Source organism: Mastomys coucha, unplaced genomic scaffold (assembly GCF_008632895.1).
Source record: "Mastomys coucha isolate ucsf_1 unplaced genomic scaffold, UCSF_Mcou_1 pScaffold18, whole genome shotgun sequence".
Classification (NCBI taxonomy): domain Eukaryota; kingdom Metazoa; phylum Chordata; class Mammalia; order Rodentia; family Muridae; genus Mastomys; species Mastomys coucha.
This window is the reverse complement of record NW_022196900.1, coordinates 24,871,334-24,896,018: the sequence shown is the minus strand read 5'-3', so window position 1 is coordinate 24,896,018 and position 24,685 is coordinate 24,871,334. Positions and strand designations below refer to the sequence as shown.

Here is a 24,685-nt window from a genome sequence, read left to right as displayed (position 1 = left end):
GAATGGAGGATGGATGGAGGGCAGATAGATGGATGGTAGATGCATGGATGGAAGGCAGGTGGATGGATGGATGGATGGATAGAATAAAGACATACAGAATCAAGAATTCTAGAAACATCTTAGCATAGGAGTCCTCTCAGTTCCTTTCCCTTATACTTCTGGAGACCATTACAATGGTCTCAGGCTAAGCATTAATGGAAACTTTTAATATGTACTTCCTTTTTATTATTTTTATTTTATTTTTGAGATTATAATGTAATTATGACATTTCTTCCTCTCCCTTCTTTTCTACAAGCCTTCCCACATACCCCTCCCTGCTATCCTACAAATCCATGATCTCTTTTTTCACTAATTGCTATTGCAGGCATACATGTATATGAACATACATATATATTCTGAAATATAGCCTGTCCAGTCCTTATCATTATAAACTTATATGTATGTTTCAGGGCTGACATTTTAGCACCAAGCAACCATTTCTCTGTAGAGGACCACCTCTTCCATTGTCAGTGCGTTGCTCAGTTGCCTAGAGTTCTTAGTGTAGGGTTTAAGCCTACTTGGCTTTCCATATTCACTTTCTCACGTCCGTTGGTGGCATCCTTATTCAGCTCTGATCTGGTTAGCCATTGTTGGTGGGACTTTGTGAGTATAGCTTCTGAAATTACTAGGAGACACAGATTCATACCAGGCCCCTTAATTCTCTGGTTCTTACATTCTTTTTACTTCATCTTCTACAGTATCCCCTGAAACTTATGTGTAGGAGTATTTTGCAGTTATATCCATTAGGGCTGAGCTCCATAACTCTTCATTTTGATTGGTTGCAGTTTTCTGTAGTGGTCTCCATCTGTTGCAAAGAGACATTTCCTTGGCTTTACTTTGATTTTTTTCTAGCTTTACTGAGGTAGAATTGGAAATCATTGGTGTATAATGTGATTCTTAATAGACAGACAGATAGAAATGGTTACCAGTTTCAAGATTATAACCAATATATCTACCACTACACACAGCTACTTTGAATAGGATAAGAATAACAAATATCTACAATCTTAGTAAATTCCAAATATACCATGTAATATTATAGATCCATTTCACCATAATAGTTCCCATAAATAAATATACGCTATGATGATTGTATATGGCTGTATGTTATGCAGCATAAGCTTACAGTAGGACTTTCTCAGAAATGTGTCCTTATTTGCCTGCATGTACACAGTGTACAGGTACCACTGATTTACCACCTCTACACTCAGTGATCCTCTACTGTTGGTTGTAATCCCTGCACTGTTGTAATTTTGATTTTATAATCTGATTTCTGACTGCATATGGAAAGCACTGCAAGGCTGGGCCAAGTGTTTTCCATTAAGAGAACAGTTTTGAAAGACTAAACCACAGACAGTCTGTTCTGAAGAAATCGCTGGCGGGGTATCATGGACAACCATCCCAGTAGCAGCTCTCGGCCTCAGAAAAGTCTTGGCCAAAGTTCTGACCTCCCAGAAAAGAGCTCCACCCAACTCATTCACTCCCTTGTTCCTGCTACTGAATTAGACCAAGGCTAAGGGAATCCCGGGTCTGGAGCCATAACCTTCTCATTCTCCTAAGGATTTTGGAATGTCCCTGATATCAGACTAACTGAAATACTGAGGACTGTAGGCTTCCACAGAGAAAACCACAGTGTGAATTAGAAAGATGGTTCAGTAAGTAAAGGTGCTTACAAGAGTGAGCCTGATGACCTGAGTTCAGATGCCTAGGATCCATGTAAATAGCCAGATGGAATCACAGCAGTATGTAATTCTAACATTCCTACAGCAGGAAGAGAAGCAGGGACAGAACCAGCTAGAAGTTCATGGACCAGCTAGTCAACTATGCTCAGTGCAACAAAGAAGCAAAAGAGACCTTGCTTCCAACAAGGTGGAAGATGACAATGGGCTCCCAGAAGTCAGCCTCTGCCCACTACCTGTGCATACATGCATGTGCACAGACCCATATGTACAATTAAATAAAACTTAAGAGAAAAGAAGGAAGGAGGGGGAATAGAAAGAGGAGGAAAGAGAAAGAAACAATGAGCTTAAGGAAAAATGAATAGGTTTGGGGAAAAAGAAGGACTTCTCAGCAGCACCTTAAGAATTTGTTTTTGGTCACAACGTAGCCTTCTGCTAACCACCTTCTCCAAACAAGACAAAGCAATCATGCCTACTAGACTAATTTCTTTTAAGTGTTAGCTAAGAAAGTGTTTTGTATAAATTATCTCATTTCTTCTCATTGCAGCTGGTATTGATGTTGTCATTATACAGATGTCAACACAGAGTTCCAGCAATATTTTATATCCAGTGCTATAGAGATAAGGTGGAATTATGTTGAATTGCTGCCACCCATCGTTTTTTATCTAAAAACAATTTGCAACTCGCTGTGGTTCATACTAATAGGAAGAACAGAGTCAAGCTGTAACAATATTTGGCTGCCTCTGGAACAGATGGTACCAAACATCACATAGTCTATTCTAGGACATTTATTCACTTTAGCATTTATGATTCCTCCCAGTAAAGGTCTGTTTCTATGGCTGCCTCCTTGACTGACCTATGACCTCATTAGTATAAACACAGAGCTGTCCATTACTCTGAAACTCTCTACTAGCCTAAGTCTATCCCAAGGCCTATAAGAAAGAACATCATTCAACTCACCTCTAATGAAAAAAAAAAAAACACAACATTTTTAAGTGACAAGTCTCTGAGACAATCAGCAGTCCCATTGATATGTTACTGGACACCAATTAGGGGCCCATGATCCTATCTCAAATAGATAATGACTTGCCAGTGCTGAAATTCAGACCCTCATGGCTTAGAAGGGTCTTTGGCTTGTCAGTTTAAGTTTTCTCTGTATTTTTTTTCACCCAGAGTGTCCTGGATTCACTCAACTGAGAGGATCAGATGTCCTTGGAAAACAAATCTACACTTAAGGCTATTTCCTGGCTCCTGGCTCTTCCTGACACATTCCAAGAAGGAATTTATGGATGTTGGGAGGGACGAGGAGTGAGGAATTTGTAGACCATTTTAGAAGCCTGTGTTAGCAGCCCCATGCTTGACTTACCTAACACAATAAAATTTTCTTCCCTGTAAGCCAGAAGAAAATTTTGCTGTAATACCTTAGAGTTGCCAAAATGATGTGGAAACAAGTTCATCTGCATTAAAAAAAATAGAATTGTTGTTGTCTATCCAAGTCCAGGATATTCCATGTATGTACCTAAGTCAAAAAGATAAACACATGCCATGAGCTACTAATCACTATGTCACAAGTAACTAACTCAGAGTGTGTCTCCAACCACATGAGGCTTTCCAGATAAAGTTGATCCATGTCTAAAACAGAAATCATGCATTGCTTATTCTCCAGCTATGAGCAGGGAAAATATTCAAAGAATAATTCCTTTATCTCATAGTAGTCTCCAGCCTGTAGAGAGATGACTAAAGATAACCTTTAGGATACACCATGCTTCTTATAGGTGCTGAAGTGTCCAAACTTGTCACCAATCCAGTAATCCATAAAGAACATATACAACAACACTTGTTCTCTTGGGTACATGAATATAACACCATATCACCTTCCCTGGGACTGATATATGGTAATACTGATACACTCCATGTTGGCTTCCTCAGCAATGAATGAAGGAGCACAAGTCATCAGCTTCCTATAACACATTCTCCAGACCCTTCATTACTTGTCACTTTCCATAAATATAAGAGTCCAGGGCACTGGAGAGATGAATCTGTGGTTAAGAACATTTGCTACACTTCCAGAGGACCTAAGAGTGATTCTCAGCACCTACATAGCAGCTCACAACCATCTATAACTTGAGTTCTAGGGGGTATTATTCACTCTTCTGGCCTCCACAGGCAACAGACACATACATAGGCAGCAATCATGCATGTGGTACATAGATATACACACAGGCAGCAGGCATGCATGTGATATCCATACAGATATACTTGTAGGCAAAAATATTCACACATAAAATATGTTTTTTCAATGATAATCATTTATCTATACTTTTTATGGCCTTTGTAGATTAAACCGTTCATCCTAAAGTTATAAAAGCACAAACTATCTGAGCCTGACTCCCTATGTCTAACCTCAATCTCTCAAACTGCAATCTCAACTAATGTCCCCAGAGTCTGCCCTCAGAAGAGACATAAACCAACCAGTTATCTGCATGCAGCAGAATATTTTGCATCGCTAACATCATTATTTCTCTCCAGTTCTACCCTCTCTAGAGCATACATTTCTATTTCTAGCAAATTGATTTTCACAAGGTTTTGTTTCTCATACACCAGTGATTTCTATAGCTTCTCTGATCCCGGTCCAAGTTGCCACTGAATTTGGGACTGGATTCAACTAAGGTCAAGTTCTGGCTTAAGCAAAAAGTGCTATTGGCATAGACTCTTGGTAGACGGTGATCCCAAGAGTGCAACACAATGTCATGTCCTGTTGATTGACTACCTATAAAGCACCAAAGTTCTGAAACTCCAGTACAGACCTCTAATCTGTGAGTGTGTGTGTGTGTGTGTGTGTGTGTGTGTGTGTGTGTGTGTGTGGTGCTTGTGTGGGTGGTGGTGGTGGTGGCAGTAGTGGTGGTATTGCAGAAGCCAGAAGTCAACCTTAAGTGTCTTTTCTCAATTTCCTCCAGAGCCATCAATCTTGTTTTTTAGGTTTTGGGGCTTTTTTTGGGGGGGAGGGTGGGGTGAGACTGGGCCTATCACTTGGTCTGGAACTTGCAGATTACACAGAAGCCTCAGAGATCTACAAGCATGTGCTCCTATGCCCACCCTTTTACATAGATTCAAGGAACCAAACTCAAGTCCTTATACTTTAATGACAAACACTTTCCTGACTGAGCCATCTTTGAAATTGTTTTTGACCCTTATTTTATAAACAAGGCCAGGGTCATGGATTGAAAGACAAGTACGTTACCCAAGTTACAGAACCGGAAAGGGCTTAGATGTTCCACAACACAGATGTGGATGGATGATCTTTCCCAAAGCACCGTCCCCAATCCTCAGACACCATGAACTGATGTGAAAGATAACCCTCAAAGACATCATTCCTCCCCTAGGGACCTCTTAACTACACTACGAAATAGCTTCTCTCTTCCCACATTATCCTTAAGTCTTCCTTTGGGGTCTCAACCAACAGCTCAGGTGTATGTCTTCATGAGAGAAGACCATAAGTAACTTTCTGTCGAGTATTTATTTCTCCCATATATATGTAAGCCATTATTTTGTATGTCTTAAAATGAGCCAGAGTTTAGCTAGGCACTCAGTTTTCACTCAGTAATTTCTCAAGCATCTTTGAGAGCTCCTCTCCCCTACCTGAATGTCTGTGCATATGAGTGGCAATGTGACTGATAAATAGGTCAGCTCAGCAGTCAAAACAACTTCAAGGTACATCCCCATTCTGTCACATCAAGTCCTCCTCACTATTTACATCACATCCTCAATTGCTTCCTTCCCAATAAGCCATAGTCTGCTATTTTTTGAACAATTCCTGTGATTTTCAAAACCTATGATTTACATTCTTGTTTTCCTTTGTTCCCTAAATACTGAAAGGGTTGTTCTATTTTCTCATTAGTTCTGTTGTTATGTCCTAATAGAGTCCATGCCTGATCTTATATTTATTTCTACTATCCACAGAACTTTGGGTGCTATAGAATATTCAGTGTCAATTCTCTCAGTATTGGTCAATCTGAGAAGACACTAGAAAATCATGGACAATTCTTAAGTTGGGTACCTGATTCAGTGCTCTGTCAAGTCCTTCTAAAGCTTAGATTGTGGAATGTTCTGGATAGATAAATCAAAGAGAAGAGAATCTGAGATACAAAGAATGGATGCTATGCAAGAGCCTCATGACTAGAAAGAAACAGTGTAGGACCTAAAACCTCATTTTCCCCTGAGTAATTTGCTTTCCCCTCTGTCTCCCATGATAGAGAAACAGAAGTGCAGAAGAATCAGTAATTACAGTCAGGAGTCATTGAACATCTCCTGGGGCTACACTTCACAGCACCATAAAATTTCCCTTACAAGGTGTGGCTAGTAAATGCTGAGGGACAAGGAATGATCTCATCATATCAGCCTTTTAACCCTGCCATTGGCCAGGATTTTCACTGTAAAAAGTGAAGTAAGGGGGAAAGTTAAGTACCTTACCTAAGTGCTCAGATCCAAAGCCACAATACAAACCCCTGCCCACCTTTTTCTAATGTTTTGTCATGTCTTTCTTTTCTCTATCATCTCCTTACATTTCCAAAAGTTGAGTGAGTAATGTCATTTCTTCGAAATTGCAAGGTTTTTCTAGATACCATTTTATGTTCTCACTACCATAGACAGAAAGTTTCAGACACAGAGGGCAAGAAGGCAAAAAAAGAAAAGAAAAAAAGAAATCACTGGGAATTGTAGCCACTCCACAGTGTACATTAGTGACAGAGCCTAATAACTATTGTTTTCCTTTATTTATAGATCCTTCTTCCAAGAAGATTGGGGGCATCCAACTGTATTCTTTTGAGTACATCTTAATACCAAATTCTACTGGGAGTTCAGGCACCCTACAGATCTAGAGACACCCAGCCAATCCAACCTCCACCATGGGGGCCATGACCTGGCTATTGCCAGGCATCTTTCTAGCTTTGTTTGCCCTCACTCCTGAAGGTGGGGTCCTCAAGAAAGTCATCAGGCAGAAGCGAGAGAGTGGGCTGAACATGACCCTGCCAGAAGAAAATCAGCCAGTAGTATTCAACCATATCTACAACATCAAGTTGCCCATGGGTTCTCAATGCTCAGTGGATCTGGAGTCAGCGAGTGGGGAGAAAGACCTGACCCCCACGCCAGAGTCCAGTGGAAGCTTCCAGGAACATACAGTGGATGGGGAGAACCAGATTGTGTTCACACACCGCATCAACATCCCTCGCCGGGCCTGTGGCTGTGCTGCAGCTCCAGATGTAAAGGAGCTCCTGAGCAGGCTAGAGGAGCTGGAGTTGCTGGTATCTTCTCTAAGGGAGCAGTGCACCATGGGTACAGGCTGTTGCCTCCAACCTGCAGAAGGTAGGCATCCTCGAAGGCAGCAGGGTTTGTTGCCCCTGTCTCTGCACCAATGAGGAAACACTGAGCTTAAAGGGATCCATGAGTGATTTTTAAAGCTGGTTTCCTGGGAAACTAGACAGACAAGGTATTCATTTAAAAAAAAAAAAGAAAGACAGAGGGGGAGACTTTAAGGTCAAGTAAAGGTAGCAATTGCAGCCATTTCTCTTCTGTTCTCGGAAGAGTCGTGGTAATAATAGTTCTTATGCTAATTTTCTAGCATTTGAAAAATCTGCTTCATAAAGCTCTATTTCACTTAATTATATCTGTTAGATTTATTGGACTAAAGAGTTAATGCAGCAGGCAAGAGCCCTTGCTCTCCCAGAGGATAAAGACTCCATCACCTACATGGACACTCACAACATCTGTCATTCCACTCCCAGGGGTCAGGGGTCAACAGCATACACCAACCTCAGCATACACCAGTCACGCAAGTGGTACTTGCACATACATGCAGGCAAAGAACTCATACCTACAAAAAAAACAAAATAGATAAATCTAGATGCTTTAAGATTTGTTTATTTTATCACTTTTGTGTATATATGTTTGTGGGTGAGGGTGTACACATACGTGTGGGTATGCAGTCATACACTCTTATAAAAGTGCACTAAGGGCAGAAGAAGGCCTGACATCCTTTATCACCAACCTGTCAGTTCCTTGGAGGCAGCATCCTCTTTGAACCTGGGGCTCACATTTTCTCAGCTAAGTTAGAAACCAGCAAGCCCCAGTGATCCCCACCCCCTGTCTCTACTCATGTAGGAGATGAAGATACAGGCATATAGTCATAGGACCTGGGATTTGAACTCTGCTCCTTAGGATGACACAGCAAGCACTCTTAGCTGCTGAGCCCTCATCCCTCTAGTCCCTAGTTTATTTTTATCTTGGCCAAACATGTTTGTCTCTGAAATATAATTCTTAGTTTTACCCTATAACATCTGAGAATAACACGGTGTCCCTTCTCGCAAAGAGACTACTTTGTAGCCCTATCAACTCATTGTACAGATAGGGAAACAAAGGCCCAGAGGAGAGTTCTCCCCAGGTCCTGCTGAGTTAGGTGTGAACAAAGTCTCCCACAGTCCTGTGTTCTTACAGTGGCATATTTCTGCCAGGATGGTACTGAGTCTGTGTGATCAGGAAGAGAGTACTCTAACGCGCTAGAACACAGTGTGCTAATGGGAAGGTGGTCAGGTCAGGGCTGTCCATACAGCTACCTGTATGGACCAGACACAGTAGTAACTGTCTTGTATGATCTTCCCAACAATCCTTTAAGGTCGGGTTTAACATCTCTCTGTACATCTAGAAACTGAGACTTTAAAAGTGGATCAAATGATGACTTTATCATAGATGACTCTATGATAAAGAAGGACACACATAGACTTTGGGTGTTCCCCGGGCACTTCACTCTCTCTGGAGGACACCCTGGACCCTTGCATATCGATTCCAGGAATCCTGCTGCTTAGGAGTTCGTTATCTCCGCACACACACATCGAGTTCCATCAAACTACAGAAACATTTACTTCAAATCAGAAATGAGTATCTGTTTCCACCACTTAGAAAACACTACCAGAGAAGGCAATTGATAAGGACATCAAGAGTGGATCTGACCACCATATGCAGAGAGTACTTTTAGAACTCTAGGCTTCTAGGCAATTTTTAAAAGCTCATCTTTATTAACAAATCAATTTGTTTTCTCTCTGTAAACTCCCTTGAGGAAGCATGTGAGTGAGAAGATGTGGTGGGTTTAATGCCAGTGTGGCTTAACTGTGACTGAATTCTATCTGATTTTCTCCACTAAGCCCTCTGCTTTCTCCATCCAGTTGATGCCTAGGGGTGCAGCTGTATTTGGGTCAGGGCTTTTTCCTGTGAGTACCAAAAACCTGCTCTGATGAATTCAGCTAAATACCTGTTGTCTTCACCGCAGGCCGTCTGGACACCAGGCCCTTCTGCAGCGGCCGGGGCAACTTCAGTGCCGAAGGCTGTGGCTGTGTCTGTGAACCGGGCTGGAAAGGCCCCAACTGCTCTGAGCCGGAATGTCCTGGGAACTGCAATCTCAGAGGCCAGTGCCTTGATGGCCAGTGTATCTGTGACGAGGGTTTCACTGGGGAAAACTGCAGCCAGCTGGCCTGTCCCAATGACTGCAATGACCAGGGCAGGTGTGTGAACGGGGTCTGTGTGTGCTTCGAAGGCTATGCCGGCCTTGACTGTGGCCTGGAAGTCTGCCCAGTGCCCTGCAGCGAGGAACACGGGATGTGTGTGGATGGCAGGTGTGTGTGCAAAGATGGCTTTGCAGGCGACGACTGCAACGAGCCCCTTTGCCTCAACAACTGCTACAACCGTGGGCGGTGTGTGGAGAATGAGTGTGTCTGCAATGAGGGCTTCACTGGCGAGGACTGCAGTGAGCTCATTTGCCCCAATGACTGCTTTGACCGAGGTCGCTGCGTCAACGGCACCTGCTACTGCGAGGAAGGTTTCACAGGCGAAGACTGTGGTGAGCTCACCTGCCCCAACGACTGTCAGGGCCGTGGCCAGTGTGAGGAGGGACAGTGTGTTTGCAATGAAGGCTTTGCAGGAGCAGACTGCAGTGAAAAGCGGTGTCCTGCCGATTGTCACCACCGTGGCCGCTGCCTCAACGGGCAGTGTGAGTGTGATGATGGGTTCACAGGGGCCGACTGTGGGGATCTCCAGTGTCCCAATGGCTGCAGTGGGCACGGTCGCTGTGTCAATGGGCAATGCGTGTGTGACGAGGGCTACACTGGAGAAGACTGTAGCCAGCGGCGATGCCCCAATGACTGCCACAACCGAGGTCTCTGCGTACAGGGCAAATGCGTCTGTGAACAAGGCTTCAAGGGCTTTGACTGTAGTGAGATGAGCTGTCCCAATGACTGCAACCAGCATGGCCGTTGTGTGAACGGCATGTGCATCTGTGATGATGACTACACTGGGGAAGATTGCAGAGACCGGCGCTGTCCCCGGGACTGTAGCCAACGGGGGCGCTGTGTAGACGGACAGTGCATTTGTGAGGATGGCTTCACTGGCCCTGACTGTGCTGAGCTCTCCTGCCCCAGTGACTGCCACGGCCATGGCCGCTGTGTGAATGGCCAATGCATCTGCCATGAGGGCTTCACTGGCAAAGACTGCCAAGAGCAAAGGTGCCCCAGTGACTGCCACGGACAAGGCCGCTGTGAGGACGGCCAGTGTATCTGCCATGAAGGCTTCACAGGCCTGGACTGTGGGCAGCGCTCCTGTCCCAATGACTGCAGCAACCAGGGACAATGTGTGTCAGGCCGCTGCATCTGCAATGAAGGCTACACAGGTGTAGACTGCTCTGAAGGTGAGTATCAGCAAGCTGGCGTGAGCAAGTGCTCCTGATGGTGTATATACCCGATGCCTAGCAGAGAATGATATTTGGATTTATCAACATACCAATCCTTTTAATGTGTCCTGTTAGTATATTCCTGTTAAACACATACCCATTTTCTGACCCTATGAGGGGTGTCTCTTGGCACTGGGCAACTTAGATTCAAAGGCTCAAAGAAGTGATACTGTTGTCCAAAAGACTCAGAGCTGGTGCATAAATATTATCTTCCTCAACTCTATTGAATCAACCATCCATTGTCCTTTGCTAAATATCAGCTTCCTTTCTTTCTCCACTCTGGCTTTGAAACAACAGCAAACAAAGTTCTTCCATTTGAATGGAAGTGATAATTTCCTTGGGCTCAATAGACATTTCTCTTAAATAAGATTAACTTATTAGTGCAGTTAACTAAAGAATAGTTTCTGGTTACCTGGGAACAAGACCTGACCTTTTTGGTGCTAGCTCTATCCAAGGACTGTGAGAATCTTCCAGAACACTGTTTCCAGTAGTTATTATAAGCAGGGGCATACAGTATGTGTTCAAGAAACATTGACTAAATGAAAACACAGCAAAGATCATAAATGCTCGTGTTCAATGACCGTCTTCTCTTTATTTTTCTCACCCTCATATCATGATAAAGAACATCCTACAAAGGTAGGCAGGAACACAAAAATAGTCCCAGGGTTTAGTATGTTTGAATTGTGCAAGAAAATTCAAACATACTAAAAGAGATATGGCAAACATAGCAAAGAGATGTGGGCAACCACAGGAAATCCTCTTGCCCTCAGTCATATCTAAGGAACAAAAGAGTCTGGTTAGACAAACCCTATAGGACTAAGTGACAGGGAGCTAAGCTGAGATGACACTTTTCTGCACCCTGATGTAACTCGGAGCTAGGACCCAGAAGGTGGAAAAGTGTCACAAGCAGTGTTAAAAGCAACAGTACTGGCCAGGGACTTGAACATGAAGGCAATGGACTAATGGGTGGCAAATGGACTAATGGATTCTGATGGTAAAGATCTGCAAACCCTGTTCTTGCAGAGGCTGAGGCAAGAAAATCTCAGGTTCAATACCTGCCTGAGCCCCAGGGAATATTCAACGTATGCCAGATGATCAACATAGAGTGTATGGCATTCTCAGAGAATTAATGAAAATATTTTTAGAGTAAAAAGAAATAGAAGAGGGGAATTTTGTTATAGGGAAAGTGACAGACCACTTCTAAATACTTTTTAGATGTATTTATTTTATTTTATGTGGATTAGAGTTTACCTTGAATGTATGTATATGAACTACCTGTACCTGCAGATGTTAAAAGAGGGCCTCAGAATCCCTGGAACTGGAGTTATGGGTGGTTGTAAGTTACCATTTGGATACTGGGAACGGAACCCTCATCCTCTGCAAGAGTAAAAGTGATCTTAACCACTGTGTAATCTCTCTAGCCCCTTGTACTTATATCTAGTACACACAGTATCTTAGGTTCAAACACCACAAACAAAAGAAAAGATGAATCACAGTAGGGTTCCGGCTGAGTCCAGAAGGTTAGGAACAATGCGTCTTAAGAACAGACAACTTCAGATCTCTACTGTAAATAGCAAAAGACTTGTCAAGGGAGTTAAGACCTCCAATATCCTTTCTTATTCTTCCCAGTGTCCCCTCCAAAAGACCTTATTGTGACAGAAGTGACAGAGGAGACTGTAAATCTGGCATGGGACAATGAGATGCGGGTCACTGAGTACCTCATTATGTACACACCCACCCATGCTGATGGCCTGGAGATGCAGTTCCGTGTGCCTGGGGACCAGACATCCACCACCATCCGGGAGCTGGAGCCAGGAGTGGAGTACTTCATTCGTGTGTTTGCCATCCTAGAGAACAAGAGGAGCATCCCTGTCAGTGCCAGGGTTGCCACCTGTGAGTAGGCAGAGAACTCTGTGTCAACTCACCTAGCCTTGGCCACTATGCACACTTTAAGTGCCCAATATATACTAACACACTTCACCCAATGGAACAGAAGCAATTGTTAGCCCCATGTATAGATGAGGAAACTGCGATCAGATAGTTCATCTCCTCTCAGTCCCCACAGTGAACAAAGATGAAGTTGGGCTTTGACCTGGGAAGTCTTAGGCAGTTAGATCTTAACCATCTTGCACCATTGTGTTGTGTTCTAGTCTATTGAATTCACTGTCTGTCTCAGGTTGTTCCTTTAAGAGTCAGTATAATTACCTTCATGCCTAAAAAGCAAGCCGTGGCTAGAAACCGGCCCTTACTTGCTTAGTAATAACATTGGCCTCTCCCTACTGAGTGTACACTGCATGCCAAGAGCTAGGCCAGCAGACTTCACGGAATGTATCACTCAGTCCTTGGTGCATTCCCAAGGGCAGACACAATTACCTCCTTCTCCCAGGAAAAGAGATGATCTCAGGGCTTTGTGTAAACCCTTTCCAAAGCCACAGTGTTATCGGTGGTGGGGTGGTGGGTTAGAGGCTGATCCAGGTCCTTCTGATTCCAAATCCTATGTAGACTTTGCTAGTTCAACCATATGAAATTGTAAATAAGCAGTCATATGACTGGCCATAATAGGGGCATTCACATTTCTTCACAGTAGACACCATGCCAGAAGAGCACTTAAGTAGACCCCAGATTTGGCTACTAGCCTCAAAGACAGCTGTCCATCGCAGGTTTAGTGTATCCCTAGCTGCGTGGCTACCCAGAACCTTGCCTTTCCTTACATCCTATTTGTGCTGTTGCTTACAGACTTGCCTGCACCTGAAGGTCTAAAATTCAAGTCTATCAAGGAGACATCTGTGGAAGTAGAATGGGATCCTCTAGACATTGCTTTCGAAACATGGGAGATCATCTTCCGAAATATGGTAAGGGGCTCCCTGGAGGAAGTCTTGGATATAGGAACTTCACAAGGTGATCAAAAGTCCCTGCTGCTTCTTATGTTCCTTGGTTTCCTTAGCTTTGGGTGGAAGACTGGGAACTATCAGTGTGTGTGATCACTTATGCATTTATGCGATGTTGATTTCTTCCCTGCTGTTAATATATAGAAAAGTATAGCATTTAGAGATGAGAGTCCAGACAAACACGAGTTAAATCATCTATAGGTACCAACTCACAAATCTCCTATTTGGGATAACAGAAACAGAACCAGTGTGTCCTATACTGTATTCCTGGCACATCTCAAATATAAGTAGATCTTCCTAGGACACAAAGATTAGGTAAATCAGTTTTCTGGTTATAACCCAGGCCCTGTTCCCAGTTATCTGGGAGAGGATGGGTCAACCCACCAACTCCTTTGATGTCCTCTGACTTCCAGGAGGAAGGGTTGAGTTGTGGCTCTCACATAGTTGTGGCTCTCACATGATGCCATTTGACAGGAACAGGGTAAGTGCAGGTGTCTACAGGGGGAATAAATGAACTCAAGAAGCAGCTTTCTCATCTCTGTTTTCTCAACATCTAACCTTCCAATCTGCTGTGCTACACAGGAGGTACCTAGGGAATAAATTAAACAAGACTCAGAAACAAATGAAGCATGAAGATGCATGGCTGTCCCTGCCTCTGAATCTTAGCCCTGTGTTTCCATTTTGCAGAACAAAGAAGATGAGGGAGAGATCACAAAAAGCCTGAGGAGGCCAGAAACTTCCTACCGCCAAACTGGCCTTGCTCCTGGCCAAGAATATGAAATATCTCTGCACATTGTGAAAAACAACACCCGAGGCCCTGGCTTGAAAAAAGTGACCACAACCCGTGAGTACCAGCCATGACATATTATAAAGCTGAGTATGTCTCTTTGTACGTTCTGGTTTATAGCATGCCCTCTGACACAGCATCTGCATCAGTGAGAATTTGCTTACTAATACAAAGTCCATATGGAGCACCTTTGAGTGATAATTCTGCAGGTTTGTGATTTGAACTTGGGCTCAGCTGTGTGATGCTTCTCCTTTACTGGGATCACTTGTGCATCTTTGTGAACTGAGACTGCTTAGCCTAGAATGTTCCCAGTCAAGACTGTCACTTGTAATCCTTGCACTATGGAAGCTGAGACAGGGTATTGGTATGAGTCAAGGCCATCCTGGACTCCATGGTGACTTTTGGGATAATATAAGCTATGGAAGGAGGCACTGTCTCAATAAAACAAAAGCAAAGCATAACGACACGGCAATTTTTTAATCTGTGGAGCCTTTTTGTCATCAGGTTAATCTGGGCCTGGTGACATGGCTGTTAAATAGACTCAAAATTCACATTTCTGTCACTGCTCTCAGAGCAAATCCTCAGGCCAGAACACATGGGAGAGACAGAGAAACAGATGCATCCCCTCTCTGAAGTTCCACAAAGGTATATTCTCAGAACTGTAGACGCAGAAAAAGTGATCATGGAGACTATCACAAGTCATCTACCACATTAGCTCATTTAATACTAACACCAAGTCTCCCATGACAGAGGCAAGATGTATATGCATGGTATTGTGTAAGAACACTAGTGAATAAGCCTTGAGGAAGTTGAGTCACTTTAACATGATATAAGCCAGACAGTCATGACTCTAAGCACAGCTGAGAAATGGAGAAATGAGGATCAACAAAGCTTGCTGGCCAGTTCAAGGCTAGCCAGAGACCCTGGCTAAAGGTGTAAGTTGGACAGTCCAAGGAATGATGCCTAAGGTTGACCTCTGGCCTACAGATGCATTCACACATATACATACACTCACATACAATCTTTCATACATACACCCACACACACATACGTACATCAAACACACACTTTCATAAATGCACATATAAACATGTATACTCACACATAAACACATGCTCCCATACACACTCACACACACTTTCACAGTCACACACACACTCACAAACACACACAACCTTCAAAAATACACACATACTCAAACAAACATAGTCTCACAGATACTTTCAAACACACACACACACTCATAGATCTTTCACTTGACACTTATGTCCTTAGAATTTCATGGAGTGGAGTAGGATTTAATAAACTAGAGACTTCTGTGGGATATAACTGAATTTAGAATTGTTCTAACAGAAAACGGTTTTTAAAAAACAAGATTCAGGAGAAAAGGAGAAATTGATTCTGCATTGGCATTTAGTAGGAAAGTCTCTCATTTTCTTCAAGAGAACAGATGTGCCATCTCTCTTTAAGAAATCAACTCTTGTTGGCAGGGGGTTGCTAGAAAAGTGAAATCTGTTGACACATGACAAGAAGGAACATCTTGCACTTAGGTGCTTGCACATTTTGCATAGCTCAGGGCCAGTAATGCAGGACTGTCTCCTTCATAAGCAAATGTTTTCCATCATCCTGACAACAGCTCTCTGTGGTAGGTATGAGGCAGGTACTGACAGGAAAAAAATCATTAGATCACCAGTAAGGCAGAGAAAAGATCAAGGAAATGCTTATCCACTGTAGGGAAAGTACACTGAAGAGACAAATGACATTTCTTTTACCTGCCCTATGCTCTTTAATCCAAATTATTTGAGGCTTAGCTGCTTTATATTCTGCTTATTAAGGGACAAACACCCAGCCTTTGAAGTTCCAGAATGTGTAAATACCAACATTGATGGACATGTACTTTGCTGTTCCTTTTATGGCTATTTCTGAGAATTTTTACAGAATTAAAGGACCTTAGCTCTTTGGTGAAAAACATGTTTGATTCCTTATCTCTGGTACCTCATTAAGGTTTATTGTGATCATTCTTGACACATAAGTGCTGACAAGATCCATCATCCTATGATGATCAAAGGATGTGATGGTCCTGAGTTTAAATTCCTTCTTTGCCATTCTCTACCACTTTGGAACATCCTACTTCTTTAAGCCTTGAATCCAATGTTTGAAAAACTGGGTTCATAGCATCTTTCTCATCAGGTTGTCTTAAGCACAAGGCACAGATGGCACAACACCATGGGATGTGGTCAGCAGAGAGTATTGTCAGTCTTCACTATTCAAGGAACATAAAGTTCGGTTTTTCAGTATCCCTAGCCACACCCCAACCTCCTTAGCAGTGTAAGTGGCTTTGTGGCTGACAGCTCTGAGAATATGAGATAGTGTCTCTGTCTAGGTAATAGCATCACTTTCATGATATATTTTGTGGATTCATTAAACACTAGATGATACATAACCTCTTAGACTTCAAAAATGGACCACGCAGCATCCTCTCAATCTATCAAAAAATTGGTCTTTTTCTCATACTCTGCATGAATCCCAGCTACTTCCATTTTAAAACACTTACTGGATGGATGCTGAAAGCTTAGACTAAAGATAAAAAAAAAAAATCACACATTAAATGCCCAGGATGACCTAAGGATCTTGAAGGACAAACATCCATTTTCTAAATGAATGAATGAGTGAATGAATGAATGACCCAGTATAAATGTAACCTGTAAGGGTCCATGATTTGCCGAAGAATGACACCGCAGACTCAAATAGTATGTAAAGCAAAGAGTGTTTTATTCTACAGAAGTCCAGCATGCTGCGATCTCCCATTATCAAAATAGAGAGGTAACCAATTTAAGCTTGCAGGGTCGATTTAAAGCACATTGGGGTAGATGAGCTTGCTCTTAGTCTATCTTTAGGCATCATTATTGGGGAGTGAAGCCTGGACATATTTTTTTCCTCTTAGTAATTGACTCGCTTGGGCTTGCCGGAACTTGCCCAGTTCTTAGGCCTAGTCAGCTTAACAGCCAATTTGAAGTCTGTCATGGAATCACCCTAGCCTTCTCAACCGAACTGTAAAAACATCTGAGACAAGAAAGTGAGCAGCAGCAGCTGCAGGGAAGAGGATGTGTGTACCTGGCTGACATGAAAGGCTAAGAGGAGAAGGGCAGTCTCAGTAGATGAAGCAAAGGAATAGCCTTGTCAAGACCAGGAGGTGTGGAAGCATGAAATCCAGATGCATGGGGCACGAAGTGAGTTTAACAGGATGACACAGGAACCCCCAGAATGAGTGCAAAACAGGCTATGCTTGAAACAGAAATGACTCTTGCCCTAGTTCTTTTTGTCAAAAACAACTTTGGGGCTGGCAAAGTGGCTCAGTTAGGGTAAGAGAGCTTGTCAAATCTAATAATCTGAATCCAATCATCAGGTCCCTCGTGGTAGGAGAGAACCAACCCCAGAAGAAGTTTTCCTCTAAATTTCACATGTGGGTTATACAAAGATATGCAACATATGCACACACACACACATACACACAGAGACATGCTCACACAGATACACACAGAAATGCACACACAAAGAGAGACATGTTCACACAAACAATACATATACAGACACATAGACACACTGACACACACACACACACACACACACACACCAGCAAAGGAAAGGCTTTCATCATGCATCAGCTGTATGCCAGGCTCCATTCTAGATGATTTACAAGCTTTCTCTGTTTTACTATTGGAAAACTGAGGGCAAAAGCTCTCCAGGTACATATCACAGTCCCTCCTTTTAGCTTGCCAAACAGAAACTGCAGCTCCCAAGGACAAAAGAAAGTAAGAGGTCATTATGGATCAAATATCTACTGTGGTCTGCTGCAAAGCCCCCACTACTCTCAGCCCCTTCTGCTGCCATTGACCCTTTGGTCCCTTTGTTGGTCACAGGCCTGGATGCCCCCAGCCACATTGAGGTGAAAGATGTCACGGACACCACAGCGCTGATCACCTGGTTCAAGCCCTTGGCTGAAATTGATAGCATTGAGCTCTCCTATGGCATCAAGGATGTGCCTGGAGACCGTACCACCATCGACCTCACACATGAAGATAACCAATACTCCATCGGGAACCTGAGACCTGACACGGAGTATGAGGTGTCCCTCATCTCCCGCAGAGTGGACATGGCAAGCAACCCTGCCAAAGAGACCTTCATCACAGGTGAGGAAAGGGCAGGGTACCAATTCTGCCCCACTCCATCCTCGAATCCTCCAGGCTCATGTAACGCTAAAGATGGTCAAGGGCCTTTCCATCCCCCTGCATTCATGTTAGATAGTACTTAGTGACTTTTTCAAAGAAAAGGGGTCTAAATGCTCTTCCAAAACATACCCAGGCACACACATACATGTGTGCATATGTGCATGCATGTGTGCATGTATGAGAGAGAGAGAGAGAGAGAAAGAGAGAGAGAGAGAGAGAGCGAGAGAGAGAGAGAAATGGGAGAGAGGGAGAGAAGAAAAAAGAGAAAAGGGAGGGTCTGGGTTGATATTCTTAGGCAAAATTCCTGGTTAACCTTTAGTGGCACAATGGGTAAAGGCATTTGCCTGACATCTGAGCAAGTGCCATTAGCTCAAAGATATCCAAATATCAATTATGCATCCCATACACATTTTACAGGAGCTTGGTAGCACCGGGTGATCAGCACTAAGTTATGAAAGATACATTGATTCAACAGAACAGTTTTCATATCCACAGTCTTATTTCGAGGGTTTTGTGTTGTTCTTCAGACACAGAAAATGAAATAAGTGCAGCCAATTGAAATGCCACCTATCAGTCGTCAAGAAAGGAACTAGGCCTCTGCACTTTAACTTTATATATCAGTTACCAAACAAGGGGCTTCAGGCAAATTCTGACATTTCTGTCCATCGGCAGGTGCCTTTTGAATCTCTGATTGAAATGTCAAGTTCTCCTGTGCTCATCAAACCTGGCATAACGCCAATCTTCCCTTTTCCTCCTAAACAGGATTGGATGCCCCCAGGAATCTCCGCCGTGTCTCACAGACAGACAACAGCATCACCTTGGAGTGGAGGAATGTCAAGGCAGACATCAACAGTTACAGAATTAAGTATGCACCTATCTCTGGAGGTGACCACGCTGAGATAGATGTTCCAAAGAGCCAGCAAGCCACAACCAAAACTACACTCACAGGTGAGCCATGACCCAGCAGTGCTGTGCCACAGGGGCCCTCCAAAGGACAGGAGCCTGCTGCCGCATGTCCCTGTTTTGCAACCGTGCAGAGAGAATGAAATAAGCCCAGCTTCCATCCATTCCTCTCACTGGAACTGTATCAAGTTAGTTAATAACTGGTGATGGGCCTACACCATTCACAGTGGCCAGAAGCCAGTATGGGGTCACTTTTAAAGTCTTCTGGGAGCCTGCCTTCTACTAGGCTGATCCCAACCTGCACATTCTCTTTCAGGTCTAAGGCCAGGAACTGAATATGGGGTTGGTGTTTCTGCTGTTAAGGGAGACAAGGAGAGCGATCCAGCGACCATCAATGCGGCCACAGGTGAGGTGCATGGTAATCCTGCCACTGCTGAAGCAGACTGAACAGGAAAGGCAGGACCAATGAGAAAAGTTGCCCTACAAATTAAAAGTATGAGATCGGAGGAGAAATGGGCCTCTAGGTCCATGGGGCCCCAGGTGTCGACATATAAAAGAACAAAATCAGAATGCAGAGCTTACTCCTAAGGGAAGGAACTACCCTAGCACAACTCTCCACAGAGGAAAGAGAATAACGAAAAATTGGAAGCGGATTTTATAGTATGCCTGTTTTTATTTGTCAGCCTAGTCTCTTAAAATAAGCCTGTTTAATTGGCACATGTGTGAAGGTTTTCCCTTAGCATTTGAGGAAATACTTCCCTAGGGCAGATAGTTAAATAACCATATAGATACCATAGATCCCGCAGCCCCACGGTTCCCATAGCATCCTGTAGTGCCAGCCTTGGGTGGAGATTACCTAGGGCTCAAGGACTGGAGACTGTCACTTCCTTTCTAAAGTGTTTTTCTGAAAAATCCACTACTGGATACATCACAGCTTTAGATTTCAGTACTGTTGCACATAGTGTGTGTGTGTATGTGTGTGTGTGTGTGTGTGTATTTGTCTATGTATATGTCTGTGTGTGTGAATGTTTGTGTGACTATGTATATGTCTCTATGTGTATATGTGTGTGTTTCTGTGTATATGTCTCTGTGTGTGTATGTTTGTTGTATGTGTGTGTGTATAAACCACTGCACATTATTTTTAATTTCCCCCAAATCCCAAAAGGACAGGTAATGTGTAACATCACCTGTCTATAAAGGGTGAGATCAGTCAGGTGACTGCCCTGTAGGTACAGGACTCCTCAGGCACACTCAGCTCCAGGAATCCCTGTGCCTGGCAGCCTAAAGAAGATGTCTCATCATTCTCTCTCCAGAAATTGATGCACCCAGGGACTTAGAGGTGTCTGAAACCACACAAGACAGTCTGACTTTATTCTGGAAGACTCCCCTGGCCAAGTTTGATCGTTACCGCCTCAACTACAGCCTCCCCACAGGCCAGTCAATGGAAGTCCAGCTGCCAAAGGATGCCACCTCCCATGTCCTGACAGACCTGGAGCCAGGGCAAGAATACACCATCCTTCTCACTGCCGAGAAGGGTAGACATAAGAGCAAGCCTTCGAGTGTGAAGGCATCCACAGGTAAGTCGCCCTGAGCTCCCCCAAGCCCTCTGCTAACTCTGGGTGGCAGCTTTGAATCTGCCAAGCTTGTCAGGAATGTGATGCCCAGAAGAAAAACCTGCTCCTTTCTCTCCTCCTGGAGCTCTCTCTGCCACACCTATATGGCAGCTTCCTTGTCTTCCATGAAGATTGACATTTCCTCCTGTCAGTCAACTGATTGAACCAAGTAACCTCATGGAGAAATGCTGACTTCTAAGCAATTCTAATTAGGAGAATGTAAATTGGGAGCTGGCTTTGTCTTGTCTCTTGCTGCTCTTTAATTTGTGTTCCATGGTATTCTATAACTTTCTCATTTCTCTCCTTTAATCTAATGACAGCTTTACTTTTCATTGTTTTAAAGATGCCCAGGATGTTGGATGTCATTATTGGAACATCTTCCTTGGAGTGTTTTTATTGCAGCTTTCTTGCCCTCCTCAGAATAGCCCAGGAGAACTGCATTTGGTCCAGAGCCTGCCTCAGTGCCTTCTCACTTTCTTTTATTTCTAGTCATGAAGAGTCTCCTGGTTCTCCTTGGTTGGTCCCAGGTCCCTTCCAGCCCTATTAGCCTGCTCACCCACTGATTTTCTTTCCTGTCACTTTAATTCAGGGACTTAACTGAAGAGAGAATATGGGGATAAAAATGGTTCTTCCTATATGAAAAATGACACATTCAATTTTAGCCAGGAAGTTTCCAAGACCGTCTGAGTTTTCCTAAATGATAGTCTTAGCTTCCAATTTCACTAGCATGCATGTATGCAACTACTGCATATACTACACTGTGCCGGTGTTTGAAGAAAAATGTGTCACATGATCATCATAGCCTGCTTGACTCTCACATTCCTTCTCAGAGTCTTTGGAGAAAACTAGAATCTGGGAATATCAGACATCAGGATGCTCAGGGGTCACTGGGGCTGGTCACACAAAACAGATGTCACCTAGCTGACCCTCAGTAATCTGAAAGAGAATGACAATGAGGCAATTTAGAAATGTCTTGCAGGGGCCAAGTTATCTATTAATATCTTCAACTAAATACAACAGAATTTTCAAATGTCAGTCTCCTCCATTAAATTGATCTGCCACCAGATAGTACAAGAGAAAGCATTATTGTTTCAAATTGTTGAGAATCCAGACTGCTTCACTCTTTCTAGTCCACCATTTTTTAGCGTTTAGTTCCTATTCCCAAAATGAGGTCAATGTCACAACATGGCTGCGCAATCCACCATCACATCCAGGTTCTAGGCAGTAGAATGGAGGTAGAGTCAAAGCTCCAAACCATGGCTCTTTCTCGAGATTTTATCAATCATTTCTATCTACATCTCATTGGCTGTTCTTAAGTAACACAAGAAACCTAGTCTCCTATCAGAACGTGCCACTGTAAAATCACAGACATTTTTAAGGAAAGCAGAGAAATTTGTGAGACAAAAGGGCAGTCTCTAATCAACTAAGAAATGAATGCAGTGGTTAATTCTGGGAACAGTACAGACTGCACCCCACTGAGCTGTGGGATGCTGAGGCTGTCAGGGATGCTTGAAAGGAAAAGTTAAAGACAGGGAAATAGAATCAAAGGGAGTTAGCTCTTATAGGCCAACTTCTATAATCCACCCTTACATGAGTTTATTATTATGTACCAAAGGAATAAAAATGGAACCAGAAATGTAAGAAGGAAGAGAACTCTCTCCTTGCTCCTCCTCTCCCTCTTCTCTTCTCCTTTCTTCTTTCACAAAGCCCTAGAAGGAGGGAACTCCCACCCTGCATCTCTAGAATCAAAGGCAGATGTTACAAGATTAACATTTCTTATCTGTGGACTTTACAGGAAAGTGGAAAACTGCTGGTCCTTATGCATTTTCTCCAGGGAATCCCCATGCTCCAGCCACAGTAATGGTCCAAGTCCAGACCTCCTCCATGAGGTGGCATCATATTGACAGCATAGTTAATCTTCTTGCCCTTCATACCTTAGCCTGTGCTCCACAAAAAAATCAAACTTGTATATAACAGCACCTTTGCATGGGCTAGCTGGCCTTCAGAGTCTGGCTTAGCTTCCACTACTCATGTTCTTGGCCATCACATGGCTGTCCCCTTGTATGTTTGCTGAGCATGCCTCCACCACTAGGGCTGTGCTCCTTTTGTTATATTCCTACTCCACTCCCTGTTTTCCACTTAGCATTATCTCTAGTCTCATCCATTTCAAGTGTTATTCAAATCAAGGGCATCCTCTGAGTAAGCTGTGAAATGAACCCCTGCTAACCCACCCCCCATGCTGCTTCAAGGTTCCATGGCCACTTACTGACTTGAGAATAGGCAGTAACCACCTCATTGGCCCTGACTTCCTCCCACCGATGAACAGATTGTAGGGACAGTCTCCTTTGTCTACTGTTGCCTGCAGTACCTGGAACACATCCAAAGCCAGGGTGAATGAATGTCACAAATATCTGCAGAGATCCAGCTGCTCTGGGGCCAGCATTACCACATTTTGTTTTCTCCTTTTTGTCCTTCTCTGCTTTAGCAGCTGTTTAGCACCCTTCAGGAGTAAGGGGCAGGGTAGTCATTTCCTGGGAATTCTTTAAGTTAGTGTAATGTAGATGACAAAAAGAGTATGAAAGGGGGAAGAAAAGAGGGAGAGACAAGGGCATGCTCCCTTCCAGCACAGAAGCAAGCAATGCGGTTCAGCCTTATTCTCTTCTGCTCCCTCCTCCCAACTCTCCCACACTCTTCTCTCTTCTTGCAGTTTTTTCTCTTCTCTTTCTGCTTTTACATCCCCATTAACTAAACTCTGCCTAAATCCAAGGCTACAAATTCACTGTGAGCAATAAGAGACATAAAGGAAGACAATAGGCAGGAGCCAAGGACCATGAGGTGTAATTTCACAACAAACCTAAGAACCCAATAGTGTCTCACATAAATTTGGGAGGCAGAAAAATGAAATTTTGTTCCTAACCACAGCTTCAGGAATTAGACATTCTGCTCCAATTTACCATTTTGATTTTCTATGGGACAAACTGAAGTTTATTCAAATATTTATCCTTTCAATGTACATTTATTTAATACACTATGATCACATGCTATGTGTCAGACAGAATAGAGGGATATTCAGGACAAAGAGAAATTGGAAATAGTGCACTGCAGTGGGAAAGATGGAACCAACATGCAAAGGATATAGTTCTGCTGTTGCAGAGGCATGAGGAGCCACAGGAGGACAGAGGCTCATCACACTCTAACCAAGGGGCAGGGGAGAGCTCAGAGGAGTCTCCGAAGAGGAGCTACTTAGATGAGTCCTGAAGAGCAAGAGTAGGAGACTTCAGGGAGAGTGCAGTATCCTTTCCAGCAGCGGGAACAGCATCTGAGAGGCTTAGAGTCAAGGGATGCTCGGTAGTCATCAAACAAGCTTAGCCCTGCCGTGTGTCCAAGTAGAAGGACAGTGTTTCTAAGGCTTCGGGCCTTCTGGAACAGCTGCAAAGCAAGGACATTCAGGGACTTTAGCTTTATTCTTGGCAGCTACTAAGAACCACCAGAAAGCTTCAAGGCAGCCAAGACTTAATATTTTGAGTATTTTATTTCTAGAAAATGAGTTTGGAGCCATTTGATGCATCATTGTAGTCTTCCGACTTGCATTGAATCCTCCCCTTGCTGTGGGAGAATCACTCTCTCACATACAAAGCATACAAAGAGCTTCGGGCTCTGCATCCTGCCAGTCCATGGTAACAACCATCTATACAGTGGTGGGAATCTGAAAGGCTGACGCCATGGCCAGAAATTCCTTCCTGCAGCTGCTCAGCCCACCATGAGCACAGATGACAG

General features: G+C 43.5%; 1 protein-coding gene across 4 annotated transcripts in view; it reads left to right on the top strand.

Annotated features, from left to right (window-relative positions):
• Tnc (tenascin C) overlaps positions 1–24,685 on the top strand; it is an 87,229-nt gene that overhangs the window by 19,677 nt on the left and 42,867 nt on the right. For all 4 annotated transcript variants that reach the window (XM_031377652.1, XM_031377654.1, XM_031377653.1 and 1 more), the window contains exons 2-10: positions 6,498–7,079; positions 9,037–10,446; positions 12,118–12,381; positions 13,225–13,340; positions 14,064–14,220; positions 18,084–18,353; positions 19,155–19,340; positions 19,612–19,701; positions 20,609–20,872. In XM_031377652.1, coding sequence (XP_031233512.1) covers positions 6,623–7,079; positions 9,037–10,446; positions 12,118–12,381; positions 13,225–13,340; positions 14,064–14,220; positions 18,084–18,353; positions 19,155–19,340; positions 19,612–19,701; positions 20,609–20,872 — 3,214 coding nt within the window. In that variant the 5' untranslated portion in view covers positions 6,498–6,622. The remainder of the gene's footprint in view (positions 1–6,497; positions 7,080–9,036; positions 10,447–12,117; positions 12,382–13,224; positions 13,341–14,063; positions 14,221–18,083; positions 18,354–19,154; positions 19,341–19,611; positions 19,702–20,608; positions 20,873–24,685) is intronic.